This window comes from Zea mays, chromosome 7 (assembly GCF_902167145.1).
Source record: "Zea mays cultivar B73 chromosome 7, Zm-B73-REFERENCE-NAM-5.0, whole genome shotgun sequence".
NCBI classification, from domain to species: domain Eukaryota; kingdom Viridiplantae; phylum Streptophyta; class Magnoliopsida; order Poales; family Poaceae; genus Zea; species Zea mays.
Window position 1 is genome coordinate 135,082,443 of NC_050102.1, and position 14,527 is coordinate 135,096,969.

Genomic DNA, 14,527 nt, shown 5'->3' on the forward strand with positions numbered 1-14,527 from the left:
GAATAAGAACTTAAATAATGTACTTACAAATTTTTTTGGTCTTTAAAATTACTATCCTAAAATTTTGGTAGTAGTGGTGATGGTGATTTAAGCTTTAATTCTCATTGAATTAAGTGGTTCTTGTATACTCATAGAAGAGTTAATTGTTAATTATATTTATTAGCAGAAAACTAATATGAAGCATTTAATATTCTTAGTTGAGATCCTTACCTAAAGTAATATGTATTGATCTTGCATAAAATGAATTAGATATATCCGCTATTGAGTTTTCACCTTACATAGGGCTTGTTTGTTTCGGCTTCTGGCAGCTTCTGGCCACCAAAAGCTGCTGCGGACTGCCAAACACTTAGCTTTTCAGCCAGCTTCTATAAAATTTGTTGGGGGCAAAAATCATCCAAAATCAACATAAACACATAATCGGTTGAGTCATTATAATAGTAGGAATCCATCACTTTCTAGATCATGAGTCCTATGAACAACTTTATCTTCCTCCACACGTAATCGTAATGATACTCAGATTCTCCCCACAGCCAGATTTTCAGAAAATCTGGTCAGAAAAAAGCTGAACCAAACAGAGGGATAGTATCTCCAATTCTCCATCGCTTTTAACTGTGTGCTCGATGACTGAACGGCCTAGTGTCAATGAGCCAAAATGCATTTATACAAAAAGAGGTATATTCGTGATAATTTTTTATATGCACAAAATGTCATCAGCGCTTTGCACAAATCCAAGCCTCCTTCCATTTTCATCAAATTGGACATTTCTCGGGCCTTGGACTCAGTTAGCTGGCCATTTCTCGAGCGTTTCACTAGGGCACCGAGGCTAAGATGGTGTTGGTTTAAATGGAAGAACAGCAATAGAGGCCGTAGGCAAATCACATGGAGATCCATTGTGATAAAAGAGACAAAGAACTATTCGTTGCTTCCATGACTGTTAAAGCAGGCATTGATAACAAATGTCTTTTTTGCACTCAAATTGTTGGTTAAGCGGTCAAGCTCCAAAAATTCTAACGCCCAACATTTTCAACAAATCCATTCAGAAGAAGGTCACAGTTCAGAAGACCCTCAGAAATAATGCTTGAGTGTCTCATTTGCATGGGTGGTTCCAAGGCAGGACAGAGCGGGTGGTAATGTTAATTTTGGCAACACACTTGCCGATCTTTTTTAAAAAAGCAGGTACTGTACGGGTACGTGGGCGGTGGGCGCCACAGAACAACACGATGCCATATACCAGGAAGGTCGCTAGCTAAAGCTCGGTTTGACCGGCGCCTATAGATTTCCGAGGTCTTCCAATCCAGTCCAGCAGATTTTAATCGGTGCCGGCCGCCGGGCCTGCTTTTACCGGCGCCTGTAAGCTCCGTTGCCTATTTAAGCAGCCCCAGCTCGCCACAGTCGTCGCCACCGTGCACCATTCATCTCGCACGCCCACGGCACAAATTAAGCAAGCTAGTCTCTCCAAGGCTTCGCTAGCTAGCTCGCCTGCTGCGACAGCCCACGACGCGCGCGCCGGCCAAGCATTTGGACATGGCGTCCGGGCAGAAGCAGCAGCAGCACCTCCCTAACGTGCCGAGATGGACGCCGAGCCCGCCGCGGCGCCAGGCCCGCGGAGACGCGCACGACGAAGAGGACGCGGAGTCGGCGCTGGGAGCGTCGTCGTCCATGCGCAGCACCGACGAAGCATCGTTCCCCTTCGGCAGCGGCCGCGCGCGCTCGTTCCCGTTCCCGCTGACTCAGCCCTCGCTGGAGATCAGCGTGGTGGCGGCGGCGAACGGGACAGCCGGTAGCGGCGGCGGCGGCGCCGATGGCCCCGTGGCCCGCGAGAAGTCGCTGCGCCGGGCCGACGAAGGCGTGGTGGTATCCTGGGAGGACCTGTGGGTGTCGGCGGCCGGCGGTAATAAGGGCGGCCGCGTGCCCATCCTCTGCGGCCTCAACGGGTACGCGCGCCCCGGCGAGGTGCTCGCCATCATGGGCCCGTCCGGCTGCGGCAAGTCCACGCTTCTAGATGCTTTGGCAGGTACGTATAGGTATAGGAACGTGTGGAGGTCATATATATACTGATATACAAGTAGCCACGTGAATCATTATTCTGAGCGCCTCGCTTGCCTTAGATGCTGTTATGAAGCTAGCACCCCAAATATATCACGTTCATACGCTGATGAAGAAAACTATACTTTCAGCAACTATACTCTGATCCAGACATGAATATAATGATGATGCACACACGGACCTGTTCTTATGGTCCGTGTTTCATATAGTACCATATTTATTTGTTTATTTATACTTATATATGTACACAGGGAGGCTGGGTTCTAACGTGAGCCAGAAGGGAGACATTCTGATCAACGGCCTGAGGCAGAAGCTAGCCTACGGGACATCTGTAAGTGCATGCATGATCATGATCCCACACGTAGTTTGTAAGAGTGTGTGCGCGTTTCGTAAAATTAATCTTTAATTTGATCGTTTTTAGTATTGCATTCATGGGTCGGCGTGATCAATGAACTAATGCGTGTGCGTGCACGAATCATATATATCCATGATCTGATGCATATATATATAATACTATGCATGCTGATGGACACGCGGTATGTGTGATGTGTCGCAGGCGTACGTTACGCAGGAGGACGTGCTGATGACGACGCTGACGGTGCGCGAGGCGGTGCACTACTCGGCGCAGCTGCAGCTGCCGAGCGCGATGGCGGCGCCCGCCAAGCGCGAGCGCGCGGAGGAGACGCTGCGGGAGATGGGGCTGGAGGCCGCGGCGGACACGCGCATCGGCGGGTGGATGCACAAGGGCATCAGCGGCGGGCAGCGCCGCCGCGTGAGCATCTGCATGGAGATCCTCACCCGCCCCGCGCTGCTGTTCCTGGACGAGCCCACCAGCGGCCTCGACAGCGCCGCGTCCTACCACGTGGTCAGCCGCATCGCGCGCCTGGCGAGGCGCGAGGGCATGACCGTGGTCGCCGCCGTGCACCAGCCCAGCACCGAGGTGTACGGCCTCTTCCACGGCCTCTGCCTCCTCGCCTACGGCAGGACCGTCTTCTTCGGCGCCGCCGCCGAGACCAACCAGGTACACAAGTACGTACACACAACGTATTCAATGGCGCTGTTGGCTGCTTGTGACGCTGGTTCATTATATTAAAATTAGTAAAGGATGTCCTCGATCGTGATGGAGTCGTTATATATATGGACTGCTATGTCTATGTCTATTGGCTGCCGACGTACGTCGTCTACGTGTTTGCCTGTTTTCACAAGCACCGTGGACTTGTAGTAGGAGCTAGTTCTATTGGCTGGTCGGCGGTTTCGCACCTGCAACTTGCAAAACTTCAACTGCCCGTGTGTGCTTTGCGAGTTGAAACTTGGTAGGAATTTACTCGTCTAGATGGAAAGAGACCGCTGTATATATAGAAAAATACGGCCACAAGGCCGTTGAAAAACAGCCATTAATTACAAGTGGTCTAGTATAAAACTTAGCACTGTGTTAGGTAAACAACTGCCAAAGAGAAGTCCGCATACAACAACGTTCTGGTACGGTACGTGTGACTGGACTAGGAGGAATTATTAGGTCGCCTCTCCTTGAGACTGTCTCCAGCAACGTCTTCTATATATATCCTTTATATTCGTCATTTACAGTCTTCTCTAAAAGATTCCATCTTCTATATTTACTTTCTCTCCAACAACGTCCTCTAAATCATGTCCTCTATATGTAAATACCTATATTAAAGACATTTTAAATTTTTTAATTTTTGTACATACGTATTTGTCATACTCTCAAATGTATTGTACATATTTTAGTTTTATTAAACCGGTTGTTTAAAGTATTCAAATAGATAGAGAACCGTTTAGAGAAACTCTACATATAGAGGATCCAGCAGCGTTCTCTAAATTTAGAGGACCGTTTAGAGGACGTTGCTGGAGAGAGTAGAGGACGTCTTCGTCCTCTAAATTTAGAGTACAGGACCCTTTAGAGCTCCTTGTTGGAGAATAGTTTGCAGCGCGCGCAGCCTTCTCGTTGAAAAAAAAAATCAAAGGAAAAGCTGTATAATTTCCAATTATAATGCAAATTGACTATTCACCGGTCGGCTTGGAGTAGGAATGGCCAAATATTATTAGAATACTATAGTAGTCCTTAAGAAGACATACTATACTCTCTTCGTTTTTTTATTTGACATATACGGCGGTCAAATATTTAAGAATGGAGTTAGTATGTGTTACTTTCAGATTACAGATTACTCAGATTATTTATTTAAATTTTTTTTGCAGTTCTTTGCTCTGAGTGGATTCCCCTGTCCATCACTGATGAACCCTTCGGACCACTTCCTGAGGACCATCAACAAGGACTTCGACAAGGTGAGATCACGTCACGCGGCTTTCAATAGATTAGCCCATACTTAACTATATATGCCAGTATCTGAAATTAAGTTTCGTCTTTCATACATACACATACACTCACTTGCCCACGTTATTGCGTTCATCAGGATATCGAAGAAGGCCTGAACGGAGAGACCAAAATGACCACTGCCGAAGCAATCGACACGCTGGTGAACTCGTACAAAGCCTCGGCCTACATGGAGAAAGTGACGAGGCAGATAGCCGACACGCGGGAAGCTGTGAGTCATATACGTCACCATTCTGAATTACGTAGACGAAGACATGTATACAGCTACATGCTGTGTGCTGCACATTTCCTGCACCGTCGGAGTCAGAGCTACCCCGGCCGGCCAAATTCACTATCGCATGGTTTCGCAGGGAGGGGCGGTGGTGAAGAAGGAATGGCAGGCAAGTTTCCTGACGCAGTCCTTGGTGCTCACCAAGAGGTCCTTCGTGAACATGTACAGGGACCTGGGCTACTACTGGCTGCGCTTCGCCATTTACATCATGCTGTGCCTCTGCGTCGGCACCGTTTTCTACGACGTCGGCCACAGCTACGGATCCATCCTGGTGAGTAAAAAGTTCGTTCCTAGCTCGCTGTGCCTGTGCAGCATCAGGTTCGGTATCTGTGTGGTTCTCATCCCGAAAAAAAAAAACCCTGCTCTGCTGTGCTGTGCTGTGCTGTGCTCTGCAGGCCCGTGGCTCCCTGCTCAATTTCGTCGCCGCTTTCCTCACCTTCATGGCCATCGGCGGCTTCCCGTCGTTCGTCGAGGACATGAAGATCTTCGGGCGGGAGAGGCTGAACGGGCACTACGGCGCGGCGCCGTTCACGATCGCCAACACGGTGTCCGCGGCGCCGTACCTGGCGCTCATCTCCGTGGTGCCGGGCGCCATAGCCTACTACCTGGTCGGCCTCCAGAGCAGCTTCGGCCACTTCGCCTACTTCGCGCTGGTGCTCTTCACGACCATGATGGTCGTCGAGGGGCTCATGATGATCGTGGCCAGCGCCGTGCCCGACTTCCTCATGGGCATCATCACCGGCGGCGGCATCCAGGGCGTCATGATGCTCAACGGCGGCTTCTTCCGCCTCCCCGACGACCTGCCCAAGCCCGTCTGGCGCTACCCCATGTACTACATCGCGTTCCACAAGTACGCCAACCAGGGCCTGTACAAGAACGAGTTCCTGGGCCTCACCTTCCCCAGCAACCAGGCGGGCGGCAGTGCCACTGCCGCCACCCTCTCCGGCGGCCAGATCTTGACGGACTTCTGGCAGGTGGAGATGGGGTACAGCAAGTGGGTCGACCTCGCCATCCTGTGCGGGATGGTCGTGCTCTACAGGATGCTCTTCTTGGCTATAGTCAAGCTCACTGAGAAGGTGAAGCCCATGATCAAGGGATTCAGGTTCAGGAACACCGCGCAGTCCGTGCACGTAGTCGACAGAGGCTCCGGCAGTCCATGAATGATGAATCCACGACACAGCCGATCGACGACAAAGCCCATGAAGAGGCAACGCGCGGTACTTGTCAACCGTAGATGTGCGATATGTATAGCCAGCGAAGAGCCAGCAGTGCAATAATGGATATGCAAGCGAAGTACGTGCAATATTGTCACTGTCGGAATATGGTTCTTTGTCAGGTGCAATGAATATGTTTGTGACACTCGGCAAAATAGTCTGTTCCGATATTATGTCATTATGTTCTCATTGACAACGAGGACATATATTTAAGCTTGCGTAAGGCTACTTTAAGGTCTTGTTCGTTTGTGTCGGATTGGTGGGTCGGAACAATTCCCGGCCGGATTGCTTCTCTAATTTATATAAACTTTGATTAACCGGAACGATTCCGGGTGCAATCCGACGCAAACGAACAAGCCCTAAGGCAGGATTTATTCCGGGCATGACGAAATGGATTTATGAGACTTCCCCGTTTCACATATAGAAGCTTCAAGTATGTAGGGCGGGTTTATGATTGTGGTTATGAAATATACATGCCATTTATTTAAATTGTCATTTTGTGCAACATTAAAGTATTAAAGCTAGAGATCGGCCAAGAAAAAATAATAGTCCGAATAGAGTATTAAATATGTTGGATTTAAATTAACCAAGTTATTTTTGGGGGAGCTAGTGATGTCATACTAAGGGTCGGTATGGATCCAGGAGCTAAAGCAAATCAATTAAAGTTTATCTCCTCTTTAGGAGCTAAAAGTGATTAAAAGAATACATTTTTAGGGCCCCTTTGGTAGGGCTTATTTTTCAGCTTCGGCTCTGGCTCATGCAAAAGTTGTGCCAAACACCTGTTTTTCAAATGGCTTCACCAGTGAAGTGCTTTTCCAAAATGAACTAGAGGGCATGAGCCAAAAAAAGTGGCTCACCCGGCTTCAGCTCACGTCATTTTTGCACAATAGCCCTCCCACCAGTCCAAATTATTTTTTTGGTCCTGCCCTCAATCCCTAGCCACGTACAGGAGAGATCTATAAAAAGTAAACTATACAAGGGTCTTTCTGAAAACAACCTATAAGCCGTTTTGCCAAATGATTTTTCAGAATGGCTTTGGCTCATCTAAAGAAGTGGCTTCACCTCGTGAGTCAGAGCCAAAGTCGTTTTTGGAGAAGCCAGAGCCCTGCCAAAGGGGCCCTTACTATTTTAGTCACTTTTAGCTCTTCCTCTTTGGTTATTTAGCTCCCAAAGTGACAAAATTTTAGTCACTTTTGTTTTAGCTCCTGGGATATGGACATGTCCTAATGATAAAGATCTAGCTCTTCAATGAATTCAATGCACCAAAGACAAGCATAAACTCTCACCTAGATAGGGACACACTCATACATAGTACATGCAAATAATGTACTTAAAAAATCCAGGGATTGAGATTCTCTACAGTCAACGGCAGAGGCTATCAGGTGGGCCAAATGGGTGTTAGGGCCCACATGCAGTCACAAATACCCTCTGCAGCGACTGTAGAGAATCCAAAGGATCTGAGTCCAAAATACATATAGTCTCAGGGGCTTATATGGACTAGAGTGTGAAGACGATACCTTGATCAACAATGTATATACTATTCAGCAAACCATGTCGCTTTTTATTCTAAAGTTTTATACTTGCATGTATTTCATAGAGGATGTCTAGGGAATAGTTTAATGTTTTTTAAGTGCAACTATCACTTGTTTTTGTGGCCCTTAGATTTAAAATAGAGAACTCAGATCAAATGTCCCTCTATCATCGTTTTCTTCCGTTCGCACTAGCCTAGCCTTGACTCTGACTGCTTCCACTCGCCCCTGCCTTCCCTCTTGACTTATGTAGAATCAAGACAGTGGCAGAGCCAGCTCGCAATGGGAGCCTGGACACGACTATTACGGTTGTTTTTAAAGACTTGAATAGAATCAAAAGATAGTGTCTAGGTAGTCTTCGTTTGTTTTCAAGCAAATCGCTGCTCGGAAACACTTGCTCCTCTCGCTACAATTTGAAAGTTGTCAGTCCCCTTCTAGTCCTCGCGTGTCGCTTCTGCTAGTCATTGCAAGTCGCCGCTCACAGGCTGGTATGGTTATGAAATGGCTGCAACGACAACAAACAGCGAAGAGCTACAGGCTCAGCTCTCTTCAGATTAACTAGAAGCGCCGCGCTTTTTGAAAGGCCTCGTGCTCTCATTCTGAAAGGGAATTAGGCTTCCACCTCTTTCCTAATTGATTTTGGTGGTTGAATTGCCCAACACAAAAAATTGTACTAACTAGTTTGCTCTAGTCTATAAGTTCTACAGGTGCCAAAGGTTCACAAAAAGTCAATAAAAAGACCAAGAATGGGTTCAAATGAAGAGAGCAAGGGACAACCGAAGTGTACCCTGGTATGGCGCACCGGACTGTCCGGTGTGCCACCGGACAATGTCCGGTGCACCAGGGAACTCGACGACCAACTCTTCACCTTCGGGAATTTTCAGAGGAGCTCCGCTATAATTCACCGGACTGTCCGGTGCACCACCGGACAGTGTCCGGTGCCCCAAGGGAGAGCAACTCTGAACTCGCCAGCTTCGAGAATCCGCTCCGCTATAATTCACCGGACTGTCCGGTGAGTCACCCGACTGTCCGGTGAGTCACCGGACAGTGTCCGGTGCACACTGGACTGTCCGGTGTGACAGCGGAGCAATGGCTACTTCGCGCACAACGGTCGACTGCAACGCATTAAATGCGCGCCTGCGCGCAGAGGAGCAGAGCACGCGCGGGTGGCACACCGGACAGCCTACAGGGCCTGTCCGGTGCACCACCGGACAGCCAGGCGGGCCCACAGGTCAGAGCTCCAACGGTCGAACCCCAACGGTCTGCTGACGTGGCTGGCGCACTGGACAGTGTCCGGTGGCACACCGGACTGTCCGGTGCGCCATGCGACTGCAGCCTTCCAACGACCACTTTGTGGTGGTTGGGGCTATAAATACCCCAACCACCCCACATTCATGGCATCCAAGTTTTCCACCTTCCAACTACTTACAAGAGCTCTAGCATTCAATTCTAGACACACCAAAGAGATCAAATCCTCTCCCAATTCCACTCAAAGCTTTAGTGATTAGAGATAGTGATTGTTGTGTTCATTTGAGCTCTTGCGCTTGGATTGCTTCTTTTTCTCATTCTTTCTTGCGATCATCTCAATTGTAATCAAGGCAAGAGACACCAATTGTGTGGTGGTCCTTGCGGGGAAGTTTGGTTCCTGTTTGATTGAGAAGAGAAGCTCACTCGGTCCGAGGGACCGTTTGAGAGAGGGAAAGGGTTGAAAGAGACCCGGTCTTTGTGACCACCTCAACGGGGAGTAGTTTTGAGAGAACCGAACCTCGGTAAAACAAATCCTTGTGTCTCACTTCTTTATTCGCTTGCGATTTGTTTTTACGCCCTCTCTCAGACTCGCATTATCTTTCTAACGCTAACCCGGCTTGTAGTTGTGATTAATTTTGTAAATTTCAGTTTCGCCCTATTCACCCCCCTCTAGGCGACTTTCAATTGGTATCAGAGCCCGGTGCTTCATTAGAGCCTAACCGCTCGAAGTGATGTCGGGAGATCACGCCAAGAGGGAGATGGAGACCGGCGACAAGCCCACTACAAGCCACGGGAAGGCTTCATTAGAAGAGTCCCACAACAAGGGGAAGGGGAAGGAGAAGAAATCCTCTTCCCACAAGTCACATCGGAGTGGTGACAAAAAGAAGAAGATGAGGAAGGTGGTCTACTACGAGACCGACACTTCATCACCATCGACCTCCGGCTCCGATGCGCCGTCCATTACTTCTAAGCGCCATGAGTGCAAGAAGTTTAGTAAGATTCCCCTACGCTATCCTCGCATTCCTAAACATACGCCTTTACTTTCTGTCCCATTAGGCAAACCACCAACGTTTGATGGTGAAGATAATGCTAGGTGGAGTGATATGATGCGATATCACCTAACCTCACTCCACAAAAGTATATGGGATGTTGTTGAGTTTGGTGTACAGGTACCATCCGTAGGGGATGAAGATTATGATGAGGACGAAGTGGCCCAAATCCAACACTTCAACTCCCAAGCCACAACTATACTCCTCGCCTCTCTAAGTCGAGAGGAGTATAATAAGGTGCAAGGGTTGAAGAGTGCTAAGGAAATTTGGGACGTACTAAAGACCGCGCACGAAGGAGACGAGGTGACCAAGATCACCAAGCGGGAAACGATCGAGGGGGAGCTCGGTCGCTTCCGTCTCCGCCAAGGGGAGGAGCCGCAAGACATGTACAACCGGCTCAAAACCTTGGTGAACCAAGTGCGCAACCTCGGGAGCAAAAAATGGGATGACCACGAAGTGGTTAAGGTTATTCTTAGATCACTTGTTTTCCTTAACCCTACTCAAGTTCAATTAATTCGTGGCAATCCTAGATATACACTAATGACTCCTGAGGAAGTAACCAGGAATTTTGTGAGCTTTGAATTGATGATCAAAGGCTCAAAGAAGATCAACGAGCTTGATGGCCCCTCCACGTCCGAAGCACAACCGGTCGCATTCAAGGCAACAGAGGAGAAAAAGGAGGAGTCTACATCAAGTAGACAACCCATCGACGCCTCTAAGCTCGACAATGAGGAGATGACGCTCATCATCAAGAGCTTCCGCCAAATCATCAAGCAAAGGAGGGGGAAGGATTACAAGTCCCGCTCCAAGAAGGTTTGCTACAAATGTGGTAAGCCCGGTCATTTTATTGCAAAATGTCCATTATCTAGTGATAGTGACAGGGGCGACGACAAGAAGGGGAGAAGAAAGGAGAAGAAGAGATACTACAAGAAAAAGGGCGGCGATGCCCATGTGTGCCGCGAGTGGGACTCCGACGAGAGCTCCACCGACTCCTCCTCCGACGAGGACGCCGCCAACATCGCCGTCACCAAGGGACTTCTCTTCCCCAACATCGGCCACAAGTGCCTCATGGCAAAGGACGGCAAAAAGAAGAAGGTTAAATCCAAATCCTCCACTAAATATGAGTCCTCTAGTGATGATAATGCTAGTGATGAGGAGGATAATTTGCGTATCCTTTTTGCCAACCTAAACATGCAACAAAAAGAAAAATTAAATGAATTAATTAGTGCCATCCATGAAAATGATGAACTCTTGGACACCCAAGAGGACTTCCTAATCAAGGAAAACAAAAAGCATGTTAAGGTTAAAAATGCTTACGCTCTAGAAGTTGAAAAATGTGAAAAATTGTCTAGTGAGCTAAGCACTTGCCATGACACTATTGCCAACCTTAGAAATGAAAATGCTAAACTTATTGCTAAGGTTGATTCTAATGTTTGCAATGTTTCAATTCTTAATCTTAGAGATGATAATGTTGATTTAGTTGCTAAGACCTAAGATTGAAGAATTGAATGATTCTCTTGCTAGCCTTAGAAATGAAAATGAAAAATTAATTGCTAAGGCTAAAGATTTTTATGTTTGCAATGTTACTATTTCTAACCTTAGAAGTGATAATGATATATTACATGCTAAGGTTGTAGAATTAAAATCTTGCAAACCCTCTACATCTACCGTTGAGCATACTTCCATTTGTACTAGATGTAGAGACATTAATGTTGATGCTATCCATGACCATCTAGCTTTATTTAAGAAACAAAATGATCACATAGCTCAACTTAATGCTAAAATCAATGAGCATGACTTAGAAAATGAAAAGTTTAAATTTGCTAGAAGCATGCTCTATAGTGGGAGACGCCCTGGCATCAAGGATGGCATTGGCTTCCAAAAGGGAGACAATGTCAAACTTAATGCCCCTCCTAAGAAATTATCCAACTTTGTTAAGGGCAAGGCTCCCATGCCTCAGGATAACGAGGGTTACATTTTGTACCCTGCCGGTTATCCCGAGCACAAAATTAGGAGAATTCACTCTAGGAAGTCTCACTCTGGTCCTAATCATGCTTTTATGTATAAGGGTGAGACATCTAGCTCTAGGAAATCAACTCGTGCTAAATTGCCTAGAAAGAAAACTCCTAGTGCATCAAATGATCACATTGTTTCATTTAAAACTTTTGATGCATCTTATGTTTTGACTAACAAATCTGGCAAAGTAGTTGCCAAGTTTGTTAGGGGCAAACACAAGGGCTCCAAAACTTGTGTTTGGGTACCCAAAGTTCTTGTTTATAATGCTAAAGGACCCAAAACCGTTTGGGTACCTAAAGTCAAGAACTAAAATTGTTTTGTAGGTTTATGCATCCGGGGGCTCAAGTTGGATCATCGATAGCGGGTGCACAAACCACATGACCGGGGAGAAGAAAATGTTCTCCTCTTATGAGAAAAACCAAGATCCCCAACGAGCTATCACATTCAGGGATGGAAATCAAGGTTTGGTCAAAGGTTTGGGTAAAATAGCTATATCTCCTGACCATTCCATTTCCAATGTTTTTCTTGTTGATTCATTAGATTACAACTTGCTTTCCGTTTCCCAATTATGTCAAATGGGCTACAACTGTCTATTTACTGATGTAGGTGTCACTGTCTTTAGAAGGAGTGATGATTCAATAGCATTTAAGGGAGTGTTAGAGGGTCAGCTATACTTGGTAGATTTTGATAGAGCTGAACTCGACACTTGCTTAATTGCTAAGACTAACATGGGTTGGCTCTGGCACCGCCGACTACCCCATGTTGGAATGAATAATCTTCATAAGCTTCTAAAGGGGGAGCATATTTTAGGATTAACAAATGTTCATTTTGAGAAAGATAGGATTTGTAGCGCATGCCAAGCAGGGAAGCAAGTTGGTGTTCATCATCCGCATAAGAACATCATGACGACTGACAGGCCACTGGAGCTCCTCCACATGGACCTATTCGGCCTGATCGCTTACATAAGCATCGGCGGGAGTAAGTACTGTCTAGTTATTGTGGATGATTATTCTCGCTTCACTTGGGTATTCTTTTTGTAGGAAAAATCTCAAACTCAAGAGACCTTAAAGGGATTCTTGAGACGGGCTCAAAATGAGTTCGGCTTAAGGATCAAGAAAATAAGAAGCGACAACGGGACGGAGTTCAAGAACTCTCAAATTGAAGGCTTCCTTGAGGAGGAGGGCATCAAGCATGAGTTCTCTTCTCCCTACACGCCACAACAAAATGGTGTAGTGGAGAGGAAGAATAGAACTCTACTGGACATGGCAAGAACCATGCTTGATGAGTACAAGACTTCGGATCGGTTTTGGGCCGAGGAGGTCAACACCGCCTGCTACGCCATCAACCGGTTGTATCTACACCGAATCCTCAAGAAGACATCATATGAACTCCTAACCGGTAAAAAGCCCAATATTTCATATTTTAGAGTCTTTGGTAGCAAATGCTTTATTCTTGTTAAAAGAGGTAGAAAATCTAAATTTGCTCCTAAGACTGTAGAAGGCTTTTTACTAGGATATGATTCAAACACAAGGGCATATAGAGTCTTTAACAAGTCCTCGGGACTAGTTGAAGTTTCTTGTGACGTTGTGTTTGATGAGACTAACGGCTCTCAAGTAGAGCAAGTTGATCTTGATGAGATAGGTGAAGAAGAGGCTCTGTGCATCGCGCTAAGGAACATGTCCATTGGGGATGTGTGTCCTAAGGAATCCGAAGAGCCCATTCAAGCACAAGATCAACCATCCTCCTCCACACAAGCATCTCCAACAACTCAAAATGAGGATGAGGCTCAAGTTGATGAAGGAGAAGATCAAAAAGATGAGCCACCTCAAGATGAAGGCAATGATCAAGGGGGAGATGCAAATGATCAAGACAAGGAGGATGAAGAACCAAGACTGCCACACCCAAGAGTCCACCAAGCAATCCAACGAGATCACCCCGTCGACACCATCCTCGGTGACATTCATAAGGGGGTAACCACTAGATCTCGTGTTGCACATTTTTGTGAGCATTATTCTTTTGTTTCCTCTATTGAGCCACACAGGGTAGAGGAAGCACTTCAAGATTCGGATTGGGTGGTGGCAATGCAAGAGAGCTCAACAACTTCATGAGAAATGAGGTATGGCATTTAGTTTCACGTCCTAATCAAAATGTTGTAGGAACCAAATGGGTCTTCCGCAACAAGCAAGATGAGCATGGTGTGGTGACAAGGAACAAAGCTCGACTTGTGGCCAAGGGATACTCCCAAGTTGAAGGTTTGGATTTTGGTGAAACCTATGCACCCGTAGCTAGGCTTGAGTCAATTCGTATATTGTTAGCCTATGCTACTTACCATGGCTTCAAGCTTTACCAAATGGACGTGAAGAGTGCCTTCCTCAATGGACCAATCAAGGAAGAGGTCTATGTTGAGCAACCTCCCGGCTTTGAAGACAGTGAGTACCCTAATCATGTCTATAGGCTCTCTAAGGCGCTTTATGGGCTCAAGCAAGCCCCAAGAGCATGGTATGAATGCCTAAGAGATTTCCTTATTGCTAATGGCTTCAAAGTCGGAAAGGCCGATCCTACTCTATTCACTAAAACTCTTGACAATGATTTGTTTGTATGCCAAATTTATGTTGATGATATTATATTTGGGTCTACTAACGAATCTACATGTGAAGAATTTAGTAGGATCATGACACAAAAATTCGAGATGTCAATGATGGGGGAGTTGAAGTATTTATTAGGATTTCAAGTGAAGCAACTCCAAGAGGGCACCTTCATTAGCCAAACGAAGTATACTCAAGACATTCTAAACAAGTTTGGGA

General features: G+C 46.6%; 1 protein-coding gene across 2 annotated transcripts; it reads left to right on the plus strand.

Moving 5' to 3' along the window:
• Positions 1 to 1,275: 1,275 nt before the first annotated feature.
• LOC103632890 (ABC transporter G family member 11) lies at positions 1,276 to 6,120 on the plus strand. Of its 2 annotated transcripts, XM_008654602.2 has the most exons (7): positions 1,282 to 2,014; positions 2,298 to 2,377; positions 2,603 to 3,067; positions 4,261 to 4,347; positions 4,476 to 4,607; positions 4,747 to 4,938; positions 5,063 to 6,120. In XM_008654602.2, exons 1-7 carry the CDS (start codon positions 1,525 to 1,527, stop codon positions 5,825 to 5,827), a joined length of 2,211 nt encoding a protein of 736 aa, XP_008652824.1. In that variant the 5' UTR covers positions 1,282 to 1,524; the 3' UTR covers positions 5,828 to 6,120. The 2 variants fall into 2 exon arrangements, with proteins under 2 accessions (XP_020396957.1, XP_008652824.1); XM_020541368.1 differs by having other exon boundaries at positions 1,276 to 2,014; positions 4,747 to 6,120.
• The last annotated feature ends 8,407 nt before the right edge of the window (positions 6,121 to 14,527 follow it).

What these genes read in the sequence shown, in the direction of transcription:
- LOC103632890 (XM_020541368.1), top strand. Translation starts at nt 1,525, where the DNA reads ATGGCGTCCGGGCAGAAGCAGCAGCAGCACCTCCCTAACGTGCCGAGA. An exon ending in GCTTCTAGATGCTTTGGCAG is followed by an intron (nt 2,015 to 2,297) that starts GTACGTATAGGT and finishes ATATGTACACAG; the next exon opens with GGAGGCTGGGTTCTAACGTG. An exon ending in TCAACAAGGACTTCGACAAG is followed by an intron (nt 4,348 to 4,475) that starts GTGAGATCACGT and finishes TGCGTTCATCAG; the next exon opens with GATATCGAAGAAGGCCTGAA.